The sequence below is a fragment of the Mastigoproctus giganteus genome, chromosome 1 (assembly GCF_048544385.1).
Source record: "Mastigoproctus giganteus isolate SK-2022 chromosome 1, ASM4854438v1, whole genome shotgun sequence".
NCBI lineage: Eukaryota > Metazoa > Arthropoda > Arachnida > Uropygi > Thelyphonidae > Mastigoproctus > Mastigoproctus giganteus.
In genome coordinates, this window is record NC_143575.1 from 260,358,911 (window position 1) to 260,376,407 (window position 17,497).

The 17,497-nt window shown below is 36.1% G+C and overlaps 1 protein-coding gene across 1 annotated transcript in view; it reads left to right on the forward strand.

Annotated features, from left to right (window-relative positions):
* The window catches only part of Ziz (dedicator of cytokinesis protein Ziz), a 464,297-nt gene that overhangs the window by 261,344 nt on the left and 185,456 nt on the right, over positions 1-17,497 (forward strand). The window contains 2 exon segments of the mRNA XM_090369931.1: positions 193-378; positions 8,663-8,863. Of these exon segments, the coding sequence (XP_090226057.1) occupies positions 193-378; positions 8,663-8,863 (387 nt within the window).

Consider the following 17,497-nt stretch of genomic DNA (forward strand, 5'->3'; position numbering starts at 1 on the left):
TCTTGGGACTTCATTTTTCCTCAGAATTTAACTACATTATATGTATATTTTGAAATTCTGTATGTATTATATATATTTTAAAAATCCAGATGCCTTATCATATAAAGAGTATACCCAAGAGCATTTGTAGGTTTAGTTTTTTATATTATAAATAACATTCTTTGTTTCGCATTTTCTTTAACTTTAAAATAGGCACTTCATGCTGTGGATGTCAGTACTATTATTAACTTCTTACCTACGGCATTAAATCAACTTTTTCACCTTTTGGTTGCGACTGCCAGTGAAGAAGTTTCCCTTAATACTGTTCAGGTTCTTATTCATATTGTGCACAGCATTCATGAAGCTGGGAAAACTGATATACTTCATTCTTATGTGCAGGTAGTATTTCTATACTTATAAATATTTATATACAATTGTTATGATTTCTTAATATTAGTGTTTATTTTCCTTAAAGTGCTTTTAAACTTGTAAAGACATTATTATATTCAAAGATTAGATTCCACTATACAGTAATACCCCGAAGTTACGCGATAGGTGGGTCCGACGAAAATCGCGTAAGTCGAATCCGCGTAAGTCGGGGTACAACTTTGCATATAAATACATATAAATTTTGCTTAATTGGGACCAAGGACTAACAAAAACACTAGTTTAGAATAAAAATATTAATAAAATTGCAGTTCTTTATACATATTAATACAAAATATGCATTAAAAAACAAATGACTTACGTTAAAAACTTATTTCGATGTCGATGGCTTCATAAAATCTAACAAATTCGTCTGACGACACAGCGCGTTCTTTTTTTCACGCAGAATTTCTTCGTAGCAAGCTAATAATTTTTTTTTATTCCTTGCTTTGTAGCTATAACGCGTTCTTCGTTGGAGTCTGTTTTCTAAAATTTTTAAGCCCTTTACAATAGCCCTTTTCAATTTTCAACCTGTCAAGTTTGCAATTGTCATGTGCTTTTCGCCGTTGCTTCGTTTAGGCCTGTAGCACGTGCAATATCACATGGTCTTTCATTTCGCTCAAAGCGTTTCACAATTTTATATTTTTTCTCTATCGACAGAGGCAGACTGGCCATAAGCCTTACCGGGGGAAACCCCGGTGGGCCAGTGTGATTTTGGCCATAAACCATAGTATGAGGCCACTATAAATTTTCCCGGGTAAGAATTTTTGATCCAGTCCGCCTCTGTTTATCGATAATTGCTTTTCTTTTTCTCTCTGAATCTGCAGTGTCTTCACCAGGACGCTTCCTTTTCACACCTTTTAATTAAGTATTTTACTCATTTTTAGGGAATAAAGCACAATTACAAAACGAGGAGGCACGCTTGATACGCATAAACAAAGCTGCGCGCATGTAGCAACTGAATAAACAACACCATAAAGGCAGAGATACACTATTAACACCTCACATTTCTGGGGGTTACTACCATAAAACAATAAAAATCCAGTTGCGTTTCTGCTAGTGAAATCTGTTATAAAGTGGTAGTAAACTCGATCTAATTGCATTTGCGATTATACCGATAGCTGGAATTGTGTTGGTTTTTACGTTATTATGGTGAAATGTGTTTCCCCTTCACTGATATAAAAAACATAAAAGCAGCAAAGTTGAATTTTGTTCATCTTTCGCTCTCATTCTCCGCCGTCTCACCGTATATCGATAACATATGAAAAACGACCTTGAAGATAGTGGGCGGCAGCGTTGCCAAACGAAAAAATCAAGAACCGCGTAACTCCGAGTTCGCGTAAGTCGGGGTAGCGTAAGTCGGGGTATTACTGTATTCATATTAAGGGTATTAGTATTAGTATTAATAGTGGCAAATGGTACAAGGAAGCAAGCTTATTCAGCATCAACCAGACAAATAAAAAAAAAAAAATCAAATAACTTCCCACGTTACTTGTTCAACCCTTCTAATAATTTGTCTAGTTCTTTAAATTTATTCAAGCTACTTACTTCCATAATGCCTGATGGAAAATTGTTCCAACAATCAGTTATCCAGTGGCTGAAAGCAAATTTCTGTAACCATCCTTCCTCAATTTAAATTTTTGCCTACTCGTGTGTGTTTTATAAGTAAGAGGAAGGATGCCATCAGTATTTAGTTTAATCAATTCATTCTCTTAAACACCTCAATCAGTTCGTCTTGCAGGTACCTGATTTCCAGATGCTGCAATTTGCAGAACTGAATTCTTTCTTGATAAGAGTACCCTTTTTTTCCTCTAACTAATCTCGTTGCCCTTCTCTGCACCTTTTCCAACAGATCAATATTCTTCCTAAAACAAGCTTCCAGGCATGTTTGCGGTACTCAAAATGTGTCCTAATCATTACCTTATACACTGGGATAACCACCTCCTTATTCCTACTTTAAAAATTACTGTATGTCATTGACAAAACCCCATGAGCTGTTCCAGCAGTTTGTATGATTGCACAATTATCCCCATGTCTTTTTCATTCTCCACTATACTCAATGTTGTATCACAACATTGGTATGTTATCCTTGGATTACTGCTACCCATATGCAGTACCCTGCATTTGTCAATGTTAAACTTCAGTTGCCACTTCTAAGTCCATATGTCTAAGTTTTCTAGATATTGTTGCACTGCCATACCCTGATTATTGTGATTAACCACTCTGCCAACATATGTATCATCTGCAAACATTGGGTACTGCAGTCATTGGGTACTGCTCTACGTGGACTAATGTTATTAGTGGTGTCCCTCACGGTTCGTTGTTGGGCCTATTTGTTGTTTTGTATATTTATCAGTGATATTGATGAAGGTATATCAAGCTTAATGTTGAAGTTTGCAGATGATACAAAGGTTGGCAGATTTTTTAATGACAGTATGCTGCTGTAACAGGATCTGGAAAAGTTGGGTAGATGGGCTGAGAAGTGGTAATTGAAGTTTAACATTGACAAATGCAAAGTGCTGCATATGGGTAGCAATAACCCCAGTGAAATGTACCAACTATGTGGTGTTATACTCTGGGTAGTGGAGAATGAAAGAGACCTTGGGGTAATTGTGCAGTCAGATATGAAGTTTTCGGAGCAGTGCAGACAGGCTGCCAGAGTAGGTCATGGGGTCTTGTCAATGATATACAGGAATTTTGCAGCAGTAATAAAGAGGTGATTATCCCCTTGTATAAGGCAATGATCAGGCCACACCTTGATTACTGCGTACAGGTCTGGAAGCCTCATTTTAGGAAGGATATTGAGTTGCTAGAATGAGTACAGAGAAGGGCAACATGACTGGTGAAGGGAATAAAGGTCTTCTTATGAAGAAAGGCTTAAGTTCTGCAAATTGAAGATCCTGGAGACAAGGCACCTGTGAGGCGATCTGATTGAGGTGTATAAGGCCTTGAATGGATTGAGTATGCTTAATGCTGAGGGGATTCTTTCTCTTGCACAGATTATAAACCTGAGGGGGGGCATAGATTCAAACTGAGGAAAGACATTTGTAGAATAGATGTGTGGAAGTTTGCCTTTAGCCAGCAGGTAGTTGATTTCTGGAACAAACTTTCATCTGTTGTTGTGGAAGTTGCATTCTTGTCTAGATGGATCCTGTTTTACTTCTTTAACTTCTTTATTTTCTCTGGAATAGAAGTCACGCTTACAGGTGTATAATCACTTCACACTTTGACCTCTTTTGCTGCTTCTATCAGGATAATTGGATAGATCCCATCTACCAAAGGCGCCTTATTTATGTTTAGCTTGAACAGTTTTTTTCCACTTTACTCTCAGTTATCACAAAATAATTTAGCTCTCTTTAATTTGATATACCTTTGCCATTCCCATCCCTAAAAGATGGCTTGTGTATTTCAATGGATTAGTCATTTCCTAAGCTTCTGACCCTCATTTCCTAAGTCCCTTTTTCCAACTTGTAAGTCCTCATAAGCAACTTCCCAATTAAAACCATCACAAAGTTAGATCTAATTAAAATAATGAATGAATTCTCCCTCCCCATTGTGCAGAAGTTAATGGGGTTCCAGTGTTGATTCATCCTTATAATAAATACCATACAAGCCAAATGTTGCATTGACTGACATTCTTGGCATTAGACAAACTATATACTTAGCCTATTGATAACCCAAAATTCCTAAGTCAAGGGAATTTAAAGACTTTATCTCTGTACTATCAACCAATTTGGAATAATAGAAAAAGCTGTTCTTTTTCACTAGTAAATGCCATGGGATTTTGCCAAATACATATGCATTAACCCTGGCAGTGGTCACCCCAAAAAATTTGCAATGGGATCGTGCAGGACAATGACAGGTGATTAACCTTGTTTTTTATTTATAGAAAAAGTTTTTAATTTTTTTGAGTTCTACTTTCAGTATACTAATATATCATCTTTTCTTAATAGATTGAAGTACTTATTTTTAATCTAACCTTTAAATTTTAATATAAAATTTAAATATTTAAAAATGCCATGTTTTTTTACATTTTTTATGTAAAATAATAAAAAAAATTATTTCTGTTGAAAATAAAATAAAAAAGGTCCAGTCATAAATTATAAATATGAAACTAATACAGTGGATTCTGGCTATTTGGGTCCAGTTAATCGGGGCAGCCATTTATTTGGGACAAATCTTAAAGAACAGAACTCAATTGAGAAAATAGCCAGGGTTTACTTTTGCTTAATTGGGACAACATGCCGTTTAATTGAGGCAGGAGACCGCAGCACTTGAGGTTACCCTACAATTGTCTCTGACCATAACTCGTGGTTTGGTTGGATTTCTGGAGACCACAACCATAAAAACAATTAGCAGTCCCCTGTTTATTGGGCTTTTCTGTTAGTGCAATCTATTATAAACAGATAGTAAACTCGATCTTATTGAATTTGTGATAATACCGACAGCTGGAATTCTGTGGGTTATTATGGTGAAACGTGTTTACACTTCCATAAAACCGTCAATCATCTAAAAAAATTAGATTTTCAGAATCTTCTCTTCATTCCTATTTTTTAAGCTTCTTAACTTGTTATTCCATTCGCACTGGCACGTATCGTGTTACTTGCAATTTGTGTGTGCCCTGTTCTTTGTTATTGATTGCTTATCTTTTTTACTGTTTTAAATTTTAACCTCCCACCCACAAATGTCACTGAACAGAAATGTCAACTAGTTAGTATGTATTAATTAAGCTATGCCCATAAGCTTAAATTTATTTTTATTTTGCTAACCTGTGGAAAATATTCTTCCTATTTTCATGTATCATTTAATTTTTTAATTGGTATAATTTGGGCATGAGCTTATCCTGCCCATGATAATTTAATAGAACTGTAGTCACACTCATAAATGTGTAAACCTTTTTTAATAACGGCACACCTAAGTCATTTATTTTATTTTGCGGCACCTCTACTCAATTTTCTTCCTGTTAGATCCGATTCCTCTATATATATAATATTAAAAATATATATATATTATATGATAGTTATTACAATAATATAATTATAAAAATTACATTTCATAATACAAATTTTATATACAAATTTTGTGTATATATATGTATATATATAGTAACGAATAATGGTACTAAGAAGCTAATCAATATAGGTGGGGGGGAAGTGCCTGTATGCACTACGTATTATAACTACTTTTATTGGCACATCCCTTATAAATTTATTAATGCAAAATTCATATCAAAATTTGTCTTCACAGCACGTAACAACTACACATGTGTACTTTAGCATACAGATCATGTCGGAAACAGAAGCAAGAACATTGCTGTCTTTTTCATAATTTCGGTGGATGACCTCTGATGATGACACTGAAATTGTGAAAGACACCGCAATGTTATTTTATTTTGGTTGCTTTTTCACTTATCTTTATTTTATTCTTCTGTCCATTTCTTCCTCTTTTTCATTCCATATATCACTCCCAGTGTATACCGTATTTTCATTAGACTTAAACCAATTAAATCTACTTTACACGTTCTACTTACAATATTATATATATAGTATATAATAATTTTATTTTTTATATAGAGGTATTAAGTAAACATCAATTATAGATCACCACAAAATTAAAAAGATGCTGTACACCTTTTTATAATGAAATAAACATAAATTTTTTAAAAAAATAATAAGTTTAAGTAACTTAAACCCAAATTACGTGGCACTCCTGGAATATTGTGCAGCACCCTGGTTGAAAACCACTGGTGTAAACACTCATTTCTGAACCAAAGGGGGTGGATGTGGCTCTGGGTGATATATGTACTCACTGGTATTGCATGTTGTATGATGTCATTTGAATCCATATGCTCATAAAAATTGAGCAGTTAGTGTTATTATTAGGTGCCTTAATAATGAACTAAACTGTTCTTGCTTGACTGTGGGAATATGAAAAGAAATTTTTTTATAATATATTCTTAGTGATTGTTTTATAGCATCTCTCATTGTTTTGCTCTTTAGTTTGGGTTTAAAGTATGGGAACTTTTTTGCTAAAGTCGAATCAAATTTTACCACTGGATTGGTCTGAGGCTTGTTGTAAACACTAAACTTATGTAATTTAGTTATGACTCTAACATAGTTCTACATCTGAAAAGATAGAAAAATAACCTCATATATAATTTGAGAATATTATCAATATTTTTTACACCTATGTGAGAATATTGATACAATGATCTCATCTGAAAAAAATTTTCAAACCCACAAAACAAGTCTGTCCATATTGTGAATAGACATCTCTTTCTATAATTTTAACTTGTGAGAGAGGTACAAGTTATTAAATTCAGTATGATTAAAATTATTGGTGTATGTTTAATGGCAAGAACTAGATATTATTTTTTAATATATTATTTATATATAAATCGAATTTAATATTTAATGAGTTTCGTTCTAATATGAATAAAGACTACACTTCCTGTATTGTAATATGTTAAGATTTAGACTGGTTTAAGTTACTTAAACTTTAAATAATTTAATTTAAAATTCTTCCTCTTAAGAGAGTATGAAAATACTAATGCCATTCCTCATCAGTGGTGAAACATTAACAAAATTTAAATAGAAATGACATTAGTATTTTCATACTCTCTATAAAGAGGAAGAATTTTTCAGCTAAAGCCGTCGAGATAAAGAAATAAAGAGATGGAGTACATTTGTGTAGGTTCTCCTAACAGGCTGGTCAAAATCCATCACTTAAGGATTACATTATTTTAAGTAGTCCCAATAATTTAAACTGCACACAAGCATCTTAGTGCCATTTTCTGTTCATCAACAACCATAACAGGTTGCAACAGAGTTTGCAACTTATTAATGCATCCCAATTTACAGGCCATTGTGTATTGCACTTATAAGAGTTGATAAGGGAGCATAATTCTGAAAGCTGCTCTGTGATTTTATTACATTTATGTATCTTATTTAATGAGTTTATTTATATGCTTTATTTTATTACTTTTTATTGATTTTATATTTTAAAGATTCATTGTTTTATTAATTTATATTGGTTCTATTTATTATTGGTTTGTGTTCTGTCCAGAAAGTTGATTCTTGCAAAATCTTTATATTATAGTATGGCTGACCTTTTCCATAACCAGCATAACATAAATCACCTATGGCGTCTCCGTAGCCAGGTGGGAAGGAGCAGCAGTGCGTAGCACACGCTTCTTGATTAGACTGGGGTTCGAGCCCGTCACCACCAAATACGGAGGATGCGGAAAGGTCAGGGAATGACCACCACATATCCCGGAGCAATATGGCCTTAGTTGCTAATGCTCCTAAAAACCAAATAACAAACAAACAACAACAAATCACCTATATAGAAACAGTAGTAATTTATTTTTTTATTTTTTTTATTTTTATGTGAAAATCCCAAACACAAAAGGTATTAGAACTTATAGTACTTATTATCATGTGTGGGTTAAAGGCTGAGAAGACAGAAGAAATTTATTGACATTAGATTTAAATTTTTGTAGACTAATTTTTGTGAAATATGTGTGAAGGAAGGTTGTTCCAGAGAATAGAAGTAGAAAGGATAAATGAAGAAGAGGAAAAGTTAGTTCTGTGAGTTTGGAGTTGGACACTGAATGGATGTTGACTGATTGTTGCATGTAAACACGTACAGACTGGTTTTGAAGAGTGTAGTGGAATTACATATGCCAATTCAGAACAGTGCTCGTGGAAATATCTATGAAATTGTATGCAGCAGAAACTGAACACCAATGAGACAGAGTGAAAGACTTTGTAAGAGACGGGCGATTAATTAACCTTACTGCCCTCTTTTTATAGAATCTAGAAGCTTGAGAGGTTCTGAAGGCACCACCCCATGTGGAATCCATAGTGGGTATGGGTACAGATTTGAGATTTGTACAGAGTGAGTTTAGAAGAAAAGTAATGTTCCAAGTGAAAAAGAAAATCCAGTTTTTTATAGCCAACGTGGTTATAGAAAAAATATTATATTGTGTGCAAATCACGCGATGCTAAAATAGTTTAGTGAATATTTGCATTCAAAACAAAACTGAGACATTGAAATGCATGGCAAATGTACCACATATGCAAATCAATTTTCATTTGGCACATTTGCCTGTACCATGTACATGCAAGTCAGTCAAGTGGTTAATATTTTAATGTGAAGTGCATTGCTGTCTTTATTCATATTAGCAATTATTGCATTAATTAATGTGACTTCCAAATCCTACATTATGAAATTTTTTTTTTCTTTCTCTTTCTAGTATGTCTTTGTAACCGAACCTGTGAGTGCTACTCGAAAAACTACAGTTCATGAGGAGCTTACAAAATATTTGACTATTACTTTAAGGCCAAGCAACACAGATTTTTTAGTTATTAACAAATTTCTTAGACATTCATGGTTTTTCTTTCAAATTTTAGTCAAATCAATGGCTCAGCACCTTCTTGCAACAGAAAAATTAAAGGTAAGTAAGAAATTTTTACACACACACACACAATAGGGACAGGAATTTTTATTGTTAGTTATTTACCATCTAGGAAGATATAAAATAATTGATTTAATAATATGAAGACATAAAATAAAATGAAAATAAAATTATGCTATAAAGTAATAAAATGGGAGAATAAAAGTTTTGAAGTGAATTTATCAAATTCATCAGCTACTCTGGCAGTTGGTGCATTAGTATTAATAATAATCAGGCCAAATGAATCAGGGCAAGGAGGCAGAATTATTCTGCATCAGCCTCCCCCCCCCTCAAAAAAAAGGAAAAAAAAGTCCCTGAGTTAATCAGTTTTCTTTTTATAAACAGTAGTAATCTAAAAGTGCAATGTGTTTTGTTGTTTGTTGTATTTTAAAGCTTTGATTGACTACAAAGGTAGCATTCCTTTTGAGGGAGTAAACAAAAATTATTAGGAAGGTGAAAACTTAGAATGAAAGGAATAAACTTCAAAATTTCTAAGTAAATAGATATTTTCATTTAAACATAAAACATTTTAAATACAATGCAAATATGGGCATTGTATTAAATTCAGTGCCCATATTCATCAGTTATGACCCTCTCTGATAATTTTTGCTTATTTTTAGTTTTTAATTTTTTATCCAAATTTTGAAGATTGTTTTGCTTTATTTGTAAATTCAGTTTTTGACAACCTGGTTTTGCTTATTCATGGAGAATGCACAATTAATATTCAATAAATTATTTAATGTTGAAATAGTGGCACTTCCAGTCATAACAAATATGATAGCACAGGATCTAACAGGCTCACAAATCCTTTTTAATTTCTAAAAAAAAACAGTTTTTTTTAATTCTGCTTGCAATATACAAATGCTTGACCTTTTCCTAATGAATTGCAATACTTAAGTTAGTTTTAAAATTTTTTTTAATGAATATTTAATGAAATTCAAATTTTTATGTTATGTTTTAAACATAAAAAAAACTTTTATTAAACCTGTTTGGTCAAAAAGAAAAAAAATGTTATAAACATAAATTACAAACATGAAATTGTTGGTTACATCCATTAGATTATGGAAGTTACCTACAGTTTCATGGTCCTGCTCTTTAGATTTCCTAATCTGAGACTAGGAATTTTGCATTGAATACCTTAGGGAACCATAATAGTAATAAAGATTACTCAGCCTATTATTACTATTATTAACCTTTAACTGTTAATTTATTGCTGTACAAATCCTAATGGTAATAAATATTACTATCAGGACTCTTTAGCAATAATTTTTATTAATTTTAAGCATGCCTTCCAAATTATTTAAAATTTTTTCGCTTTCTTCACTGTTCTGGTGCATACGTATGACTCTCAAATATCTTTTTTTTTTTTTTTTTTTTTTTTTTTTTTAGTTTTAGGTGCATTCACACATGTGCAGTGCACCCATTGTCTTCACATCCATCCATCAGCATCTAACAATTCATTATCTGTATTACATAAAAGTATGTTTCCCACATTTGGGCATGACTTGTTCAGGAAAAAGTTAGATTGTCACACATTTTCAGTATTTGTTATGCCCTCAAAAAGCTTTAGGATCAAATCTGATTTCATAGCCTTCAGTCCCCCACCTAACCCCACAGAAATCTATATTAGGTTTGGATGTTTGAGGATTACCCAATAAGGAAAATTCTTATCAACTAAATTTTCAGTTTTTATTTCATTGTTTCTTGGAGAATTAAGACCATATACAATTTCATAGTTTCCTGATTGTTTCCTCTCTGCCACACCTCACAGAAATCTATATACATTTAAATAAATGGAAGTATGCTTTGGGCATAATTTGAAGGAAGAGTTGGACTAATATCAGATTTTCAGATTATACAGCTCTATGCCCATTTCTGTCTCCATACCTCCCAGAATCCCCCCCCCCAAAATATCTACTCTCTCTCTCTCTCTCTCTCTCTCTCTCTCTCTCTCTATATATATATATATATATAAAAAGCCATCTACGGAGGAATTAGAAGTTGCAGAGCAGACTTCTACTTGAATTCCACTGCAAAAGACCAGAAACAACGAATGGAACAGTGGCGGTCATCTCTTCACCATCACTGAAGAGTCCATCACCTTCAATGTGTGAAATACAAGACTGATCCAATGCCAAGAAACTGTCCTTAATTCTGTGAAATTTAAATGTTGAAACATTTATATTTCTCTTTAAAAAGTTTTACTTTTTTCTTTTGCTTTTTTACATAGAATATAAATAGTTGTTGTTGAAAAAATGTATTTACTGTTCATGTTTAAATAAATTAAAAAAAAAAAAAAAAAAAAATGTTCAACAAAAGAAAATGATAGAATGACGTTAAATAGATGTGGAATGGCTAGGGCATACCCCATAAGTGATGTGCAGTCATGTCGCCTGGAAACTGTGAGAAAAGGGTCAGGGCTACCGAACAAAGGATAGGTTCGGTTAAAGAAGTTAGTCCAGCTAGAGAAGAAGAGGATGAAAAGTGTTAGAATAGGAACATTGAACATTGGGACGATGAATGGAAAGAGTAGAGAGATTGTGGATTTGATGCAAAGAAGGAGAGTGAAGATCCTATGCCTACAAGAGACAAGGTGGAAGGGAAATAAAGTAAAAGAACTTGGTGGAGGGTACAAGTTGTTCTTTAGGGGAGCAGATGAGAGAGGAAGAAATGGAGTAGGTATTGTAGTTGATATGGAGTTAAAAGTGGAGTGTGTGTGAGGTTAACAGAAGGAGTGATAGGATTATAAGCATCAAACTGGAAGTGGGTGGACACTTGACCACAATAGTATGTGCATATGCCCCGCAAGTAGGACGCTGGGAAGAAGAAAAGGACAGTTTTTGGAGGAAATGGATCAAGTGGTCATGGCAATACCTGAGAAAGAGAGGTTGATTGTTGGGGACGATTTAAATGGACATTTAGGAAGAAGCAAGAGAGAGGAAGGAAGAGTGTATGGAAGGTGGAGTATTGGGGAAAGAAATAGAGAAGCGGAGAGGATAGTAGAACAAGTAACCCCAGAGAAACGTACCAACTGTGTGGTACTACACTTAAGGTGGTAGAAAATGAAAAAGACCTGGGAGTAATTGTGCAGGCAGATATGAAGTTTTCTGAGCAATGCAGACAGGCTGCCAGGGCAGGTCATGGGGTTTTGTCAATGATATATAGGAATTTTGCTAGCAGGGAAAAGGAGGTGATTATCCCTCTGTATAAGGCAATGGTCAGGGCGCGCCTTGAGTACTGCGTACAGGTCTGGAGGCCTCATTTTAGGAAGGATGTAGATTTACTTGAGCGTGTACAGAGAAGGGCAACAAGATTGGTGAGGGGAATGAAGGGATCCTCTTATCAAGAGAGGCTTAAGTTCTGCAAATTGCAGTGGCTGGAGACTAGGCACCTGCACGGTGATCTGATTGAGGTGTATAAGGCCTTGAATGGGTTCAGCATGCTGAATTCTGATGAGATCCTTCCACTTGTTCAGATTACGAACCTAAGGGGGCATAAATTCAAATTAAGAAAAGACAGATGTAGATTAGATGTGCGGAAATTTGCCTTTAGCCAGCAGGTGGTTAATTGCTGGAACAAACTTCCATCTGTCGTTGTGGAAGTTGATAGGTTGAATAAATTTAAGGAGGAACTGGACAGGCATTTGGAGGGAATGGTGTGATTTTTTTTTTTTTTTTTTTTTTTGGCTGATGCTGCATAAGCTCATACATTTGCTTTCTTGCATCACATGCCACTACTACTTCTACTACTACTACTACGTAGTGGCATTTGACCTGGCGATAGTTAACACCTACTTCAAAAAGAAAAAGTTCCAATCAACCACAAGCATAGATTGCTTGTGGTTGATTGGGAGGTTGCAGCGGACAAAAGTAGGAAATATTCAAGACAGAGGGAGAAAAGGATAAAATGGTAAAGATTGAAAGAGGGGGGTTTGAGGAAGGAGTTTATTCCTGAACTCCTTCCTCAAACTGCCAACCGGGCTAGCCAGGTGGGTCAAGTGCCTGCCTGGCAACCCAAAGGTCACTGGTTTGAATCCTGCCTCGGGCTTGGATCAGAGTACTGCCACAACCTTGAGAGGTGCATTATGGTCACAGAAGCCGATGCGCTAACAACAACAACCTTCCTCAAACTAAAAGGAATAAAGTTACTGGAAGACGTGCAAGAGTAGTGGAAGTTAAATAGTTGTATCATAAGGAAAGTTGGAGACGAGTTGTTGGGGAAAACATCAGGAAAGGGGGTGTCGGAGGGAAAGGAGGCTTGGTGGTGGAATGAGGAAGTGCATTCGGTGATAAAACAAAAGAAGGAGATGAAGAAAAGATGGGATTTAACAGATAGCCAGGAAGATAAAGAAGCATATAAATTAGCAAATAAGGAGGCAAAAAGGGATGTGGCAATAGCAAAGGTGAGGGCAGTGGACGAGGCCTATGGGCAACTGGAAAGGAAAGATGGAGATAGGCAATTGATGAGAATAGCCAAAGTGAAAGACAAGGCATCAAAGGACTTCTCATCAATAAAATAGATAAAAGATGAGAGGGGAGTGGTTATACAGGACCAAGAGAAGGTTAAGGAAAGGTGGAAAGACTATTTTAAAAAGTTATTAAATGAGGAAAACCCAAGAGCATTATGCAAGGATGGAGAGATGAATGAAAGAGTAGTGGAAGGCATAAGCAGGAAAGAAGTGGAAAGCGCACTCAGAAAAATGAAGAGGGCGAAAGCAGTAGGTGTTGATCAGATTCCAGTAAAGGTATGGAGAAGTCTGGGTGAAGAAGGGATCGATATCCTATGGGACTTTATGGAAAAACTGTGGCAGCAGGAGAGGATACCTGATGAGTGGAGGGAAAGTATACTTGTGCCAATCTATAAAGGAAAGGGTGATGTGGGAACTACAGGGGAATAAAGTTAATGTCTCATTCGATGAAGATCTGGGAAAGAATTGTGGAAAGAAGGATAAGGCAGGAGAGGAACAGTTGGGTTTCATGCCAGGAAGAGGAACAACAGGTGTGGTCTTTGCTTTAAGGCAGATGATGGAAAGATACAGGGAGATGCAAGTAGAGTTGCACATGGTGTTCATAGATCCAGAGAAAGGATATGATAGTGCCCAGACAAGAGGTATGGAGATGTATGAGGGAGAAGGGTGCATCAGAAAAGTACGTAAGGCTTGTGAAGGAAATGTACGCAGGAGTAGTGATTCAGGTTAAGAGTAGTGTAAGTATAACTGAGGGGTTCTCTGTAGAAGTTGGGCTGCACCAGGGATCAGCTCTCAGCCCATATCTGTTTGATCTGATAATGGATGTGTTGGTGAGAGAAGTGAAGAGTAGAGCACCATGGAGTATGCTGTTCACAGATGATATCGTACTGTGTGAACCATCCCAAGGAATGGAGGAAAGCATTGGAAGGGAGAGGCATGAGGATAAGTAGAACAAAGACAGAATATATGGTATTGAATGGAGAAGATGAGAGTTCTATAAAACTGCAGGAGGAAAAGCTACCATCAGTTTCAAAATTTAAGTATCTGGGATCGAACGTTGAGAGGGATGGAGGATTGAGTGCAGAAATACAGCATAGAGTGCAATGTGGATGGTTGAACTGGAGAAAGATGAGTGAGGTGCTGTGTGTTAAGAAAGTAAATTGTAGAATGAAGGGAAGAGTGTATAAAACTGTGGTTAGACCTACATTGATGTACAGTGCTGAGACATGGGTGATTACAAGGGCCAAGGAGAAGAAGATGGAAGTGGCAGAGATGAGGATGCTAAGATGGATGTGTGGTGTGACGAGGAAGGACAGGATAAGAAATTACTACATCAGATGTACGGTTCAGTTGGGACTCTGAGTAAAAAAAAATGCAGGAATCTAGGTTGAGGTGGCTTGGACATGTGGAACGAAGAAGTGAGTATGTGGGGAAGAGGTGTGAAACATTGGAGGTGATAGGGAAGAGGAAGAGTGGGAGACCTAAGCTGAGATGGAAGGACAAGGTGGCAGAGGATTTGGAGGAGAGAGGAAGCCCAGGATAGGGAGGAATGGAGGAAAATAATTAAGGATGGAAATGCTGACCTCATATAAATGTGAGAAGAAGGCAAAGATAAAGAAGAAGATCTACTCTGTTGTATATCACCATGCAATTTGCTGTATCTGCAAACTTTGTTAGTCTCCTTAACCCTCTTTCATTTAATTTAATGTTGTCAGATATAGTAAACACACAACAGCTACTTATGACCATTGTAACAATAGATAAAGAAACAAACATGCAGTTCAGCTTTGTCACTGGTCATGACAACAATGATTCACTGTGGCCATTTCTGGAACTTAACTCCAGGGGCTCACATCTGGTGAGTATGGGCTTGGCACACCCAGGGTCCTGAGCTGGATATCATCATTCTTCTCTTCTTGGTGATTCCCTTCTACTTCTCTCTCTCTCTCTCTCTCTCTCTCTCTCTCTCTCTCTCTCTCTCTCTCTCTCTCTCTCTCTCTCTCTCTCTCTCTCTCTCTCTCTCTCTGGTTAAATTGGAAATTTTTTTTTTTTTTTAGCTGGTGCAGCTTAAGCCTCAGGCTTCCTTGTACTATATGGATAGTAATAATAATAATAATTTTCTAGCCACACCTGATAACATGGAAGCTACTATGCTTTTAATACTAACTAAGAAATATTGTTCAAGGTTTAGGCCTAAATGGATGTCAGATGAACTAATGAGACATGTGGCAGAGAAGAAAAATGCATGGGATACATATAAATTAATGGGTGACATGGAAGCCTATGATAGATATAAGCTGGTCTGTGATCAGCTTATATCTATCATAGTCCAAGTCACAAAGGTTAGGTAGGCAAAGGCAGATTACGAGAAATCTTTGGCAAAGGATGCAAAGAAAAACAGCAAAGAGTTCTTTACTTATGTAAACTCTAGAAGGAAAGGGATGAATCAGATTGGTCCACTGGATATTGATGATTCAACTGTTGAATCATCAATCCTGAATCCCTGCTCAGGTAGCAAACAAACTAAATGAGTATTTTGCATCTACATTCATACATGATGAGTTATTCAAGGAGGGGAATGCCAGAGGTGAATTAAATTCTGGCAGTGAACAAGATGATTTTGTAATAACTGAGAGGAAAGTGGAGGACAAATTGTTGAAGATAAACATAAGAAAGCACCTGGGGTGGATGGGATCTATCCAGTTATATTAAAGGAGGCAGAAAAGGAAGTAAGCAAACCCTTAGCCATAATTATGAGAGCTTCCTTGGACTCGGGGGAGGTACCCATGGACTGGAGATGTGAAATGTGACCCCAATTCACAAAGGAGGATCTAAGGGTGACAAGTAATTACTGACCTGTTAGTTTAACATCTGTTCCAGGTAAATTAATAGAGGCACTGGTTAAAGAAGCACTGCAGGATCATTTAGACTTCAGTTATAGCTCGGACACAGCATGGTTTTGTTAAGGGGAAATCTTGTTGTTGTTGTTGTTTTGGTTTTTAGGAGCATTAGCAACTAAGGCCATATTGCTCCGGGATATGCGGTGGTCATTCCCTGACCTTTCCGCATCTTCCGTATTTGGTGGTGACAGGCTTGAACCCCGGTCTAATCAAGAAGCATGTGATACGCACTACTGCTCCTTCCCACCTGTCTACGGAGGTGCCCTGGGAAATCTTGTCTGACTGATTTGATTGGATACTATGATGTGGATACAAAGCAACTGAATGCAGGGAATAACTTTGATATTTGGATCGTAGTAAAGCTTTTGATACCGTTGCACATGGAAGACTGCTGCACAAATTGGAGCAGTGTGGCATTGGAGGAAAATTGCTGCTATGGATAAAGGGATGGTTGAGTGGGAGAAGACAGTGGTAATGAATGGACACTGCTCTTCGTGGACTAATGTTATTAGTGGAGTCCCTCAGGGTTCAGTGTTGGGTCCATTGTTGTTTTCTGTATTATAAATAATAAATTTAATAAATTTTTAAGTATATCAGGCTTAATAAAGTATAAAGTATAATAAAGTATATCAGGCTTAATGTTCAAGTTTGCAGACAATACAAAGGTTGGCAGGGTTGTTAATGACAGTACGCTGCTGCAACAGGATCAAAAAAGTTGAGCAGATGGACTGAGAGGTGGCAAATGAAGTTTAACATTGACAATATAAAGTACTGCATATGGGAAACAGTAACCCCAGAGTAATGTATCAACTGTGTGGTATTATACTGACAGTGGTAGAGAATGAAAAGGACCTGGGGTAATTGTGCAAGCAAATATGAAGTTTTCTGAGCAGTGCAGATGGTCTGCAAGAGTAGCCCATGGTGTCTTGTCAATGATATACAGGAATTTTTCTAGTAGGGATAAGGAGGTGATTACACCCTTGTATAAGGCAATGGTCAGGCTACAGTATATAGGTGTACTTTATATGTCTGGAGGCCTCATTTTAAGAAGGATGTAGAGCTGTTGGAACTAGTACAGAGAAGGGCAACAAGATTAGTGAATGGAACAAAGGGTTGCTCTTATGAAGAAAGGCTTAAGGTTTGCAAATTACAGTGTATGGAGACTAGGCACCTGCAAGGTGATCTGATTGAGGTGTATAAAGCCTTGAATGGTTTGAGCATGCTCAATGCTGATGGGATTCTTCTTGCTCAGAATAATCACCTGAG